General features: G+C 42.0%; 1 protein-coding gene across 1 annotated transcript; it reads right to left on the bottom strand.

The window, feature by feature from the left end:
- Positions 1 to 1,082: 1,082 nt before the first annotated feature.
- LOC149303970 (olfactory receptor 11H6-like) lies at positions 1,083 to 2,045 on the bottom strand. Its single transcript, XM_089480889.1, has one exon. It carries the CDS (start codon positions 2,028 to 2,030, stop codon positions 1,083 to 1,085), a length of 948 nt encoding a protein of 315 aa, XP_089337015.1. The 5' UTR covers positions 2,031 to 2,045.
- Positions 2,046 to 2,409: the final 364 nt, after the last annotated feature.

Raw genomic sequence — 2,409 nt, forward strand, 5'->3', positions numbered from 1 at the left:
CTATTTTCGTGAACTTTCTCACAGTTAGAAAAATGTTTAAATTTTTCATTCACACCTGTAAGAATGGAAATTACAAAGTTCTACATCCCTCAATGTAAATGCATTGATTGCGGTATTTGTGAAAATGTATTCTAAAAAACTCTGAAACTCAGAACGGAAAATGCAAAACACAGAGCCAGCTGCAGGAAGGTGCAGGCAGAATGAAGATGTTCCTTCAGCTTTTAGAAGCCATGGGTTCTTCGTGAAGTGATAATGGGAATGTAGGAGTAGGGTTAAATAATAAGGACAGTGTTGAGGGATTGGCTTCCCTCTGACCACCTTAAAAAACTCACCTTTTCACTGAAAACTATGCTAACCAAATAAGATTTTTTTGCAGCTGAACTAAAACAACAACATGTCGTAAACTTTAAAATCCCATTTAGGGGAGTCTTCTGCCACCAAGCAGCAGACTCCCAAAGGCAAAGTTCATGATTTCATTTCTAGTCACCCAAAACAGTGATGCTGTCAGAAATTCTCCAGAAGACAAAAGTCCAAAATGAGGAGATGCAATCTTCTAGGTTCCTGAGTGTGTCTACTCTAGAGTAGACAATCCTGTGTCCATTAATGTAGAAGACAGTGACAGCTCTTGCCTGTTGAAATAGTGAAACAGAAGGAAGCCCAGTCTATCACATCCATCAACAGTCCATCTGATCCTGCACAGTGGGAGCTCAACTTGGTCCTCCCTTTGGCTCTGCTTGAAACCTCCTGATATTTTGCTCCCTGTGTGACTGCCCACCCTGTCCACACCTAAGGCCTCCTCCAGATGTGCCTTGATAAAAATGAAGTACATCTTGCTGTTTTCTAATAATCAGATTTGGTGGTGGCAACAACAAAAAGATGATACCAGAAAATAAACAAGGCCAAGGAGTGCATCATTTAGATCTCTAAAAGTAAATGGCAATGGTTCATACACAAACATCCCTTCATTCCTCTTGTATTATGATTTTGTCTGATTCCAAATAAATTGATCTCATATCTTCAACTGGATGTTTTGGGTTGGCTTAAGTTTTTTCTCTCTCTCTCTTTCTGCCCCCTTTGTCTTTTTACACATGATTTTTGTTAACATCAGTCCCACCCTTCAGTAACCTACCCAGGGCCTCTTTCACCTGGTCATTCCTCAGACAGTAAATCAGGGGGTTGAGGAAGGGTGTAATGGATGTATAGAAGAATGTTATTGCCTTAGTGATCTCCGATGGGCTTTCTCCACCAGAAAGTAAGTACATCCCTCCAATTGAACCATAGAAAGGTGTTACCACCAACAAGTGCATAGATATGGTGGAGAAGGCCTTCTTACGATTCCCTTGGTTAGATGATTTCATCAGGGTAAAAATTATAGTGCCATAGGATAGCACAACAAAGAAGACATTGCTTATAAACAGAGTGCTTATGATAATTTGGAAGACAAGGGGAGCATATCCAAGTGGAGGACAAGCCAAGGACAGAAGTGGTCCAGGATCACACAAAAAATGGTTAATGAGGTTGGGTCCACAGAATGATAATCTGGAAATCAATATCACTGGGAGAATGTATGCTAGGAAGCCAAGGATCCAACAAGCAGCCACCAGGACATAGCAGGAACTGAGGGACATGATTTGTGGGTAATGCAATGGGTGGCAGATGGCCAGGTATCGATCCAAAGCCATGGCTGAGAGGAAGAAGAATTCAGTGGTGCCAAGAGAGAATGCAATGTAGAACTGGAGAAAACAAGCATGGAAAGAGATGGTCCCATGAGAGGAAGCCAGGTCTAACAGCATCCGGAGCATAACGGAGGTCACATAGCACATCTCCATCCAGGAGAAGTTGCTCAGAAGGATGTACATGGGAAGCTGGGACAAGTGAGCATCAAGCAGTACCAGTATGATGATGGTGATGTTCTCCAGCAAAGTGAGCATGTAGAGAATGGCAAAAAAGATAAGAAGCAAGAATCTCTTCTGCTGCTCGCCTCTAAATCCCAGCAAAATGAATTCCTGAACTGTGGTCTCATTAGCCATCACTGCCTGGAATCATAAGACCTAACTACTATCACATTCCATAAATAGTTAAAAAGGATGCAATGTAACATAACCCAAAGAAAGAGGACAACTAGGGCTGCATCTGTACTGCAGAAATAATCCAGTTTGACACCACATGGCTCAAGGCTATAGAATCCTAGCATTTGTAGTTTGTTGTGGCATCGGACATCTGTGTGAGAGAAGGCTAAATGTTTTACAAAACTACAATTCCCAGAATTCCATAGCATTCAGCCATGGCAGTTAAAGTGGTATCAAACTGGATTAGTTCTGCCATGTGGATGCAACCTGATGAGCCAGGCCATTTCAGGACTATGGTGGACCATTCTTTCCTTCTGTTCTTTCCTGGTAAACATTCTGA

This window comes from Sceloporus occidentalis, unplaced genomic scaffold, assembly GCF_023333645.1.
Source record: "Sceloporus occidentalis isolate IW3139 unplaced genomic scaffold, rSceOcc1.0.p SCAF_14, whole genome shotgun sequence".
Classification (NCBI taxonomy): Eukaryota; Metazoa; Chordata; class Lepidosauria; order Squamata; family Phrynosomatidae; genus Sceloporus; species Sceloporus occidentalis.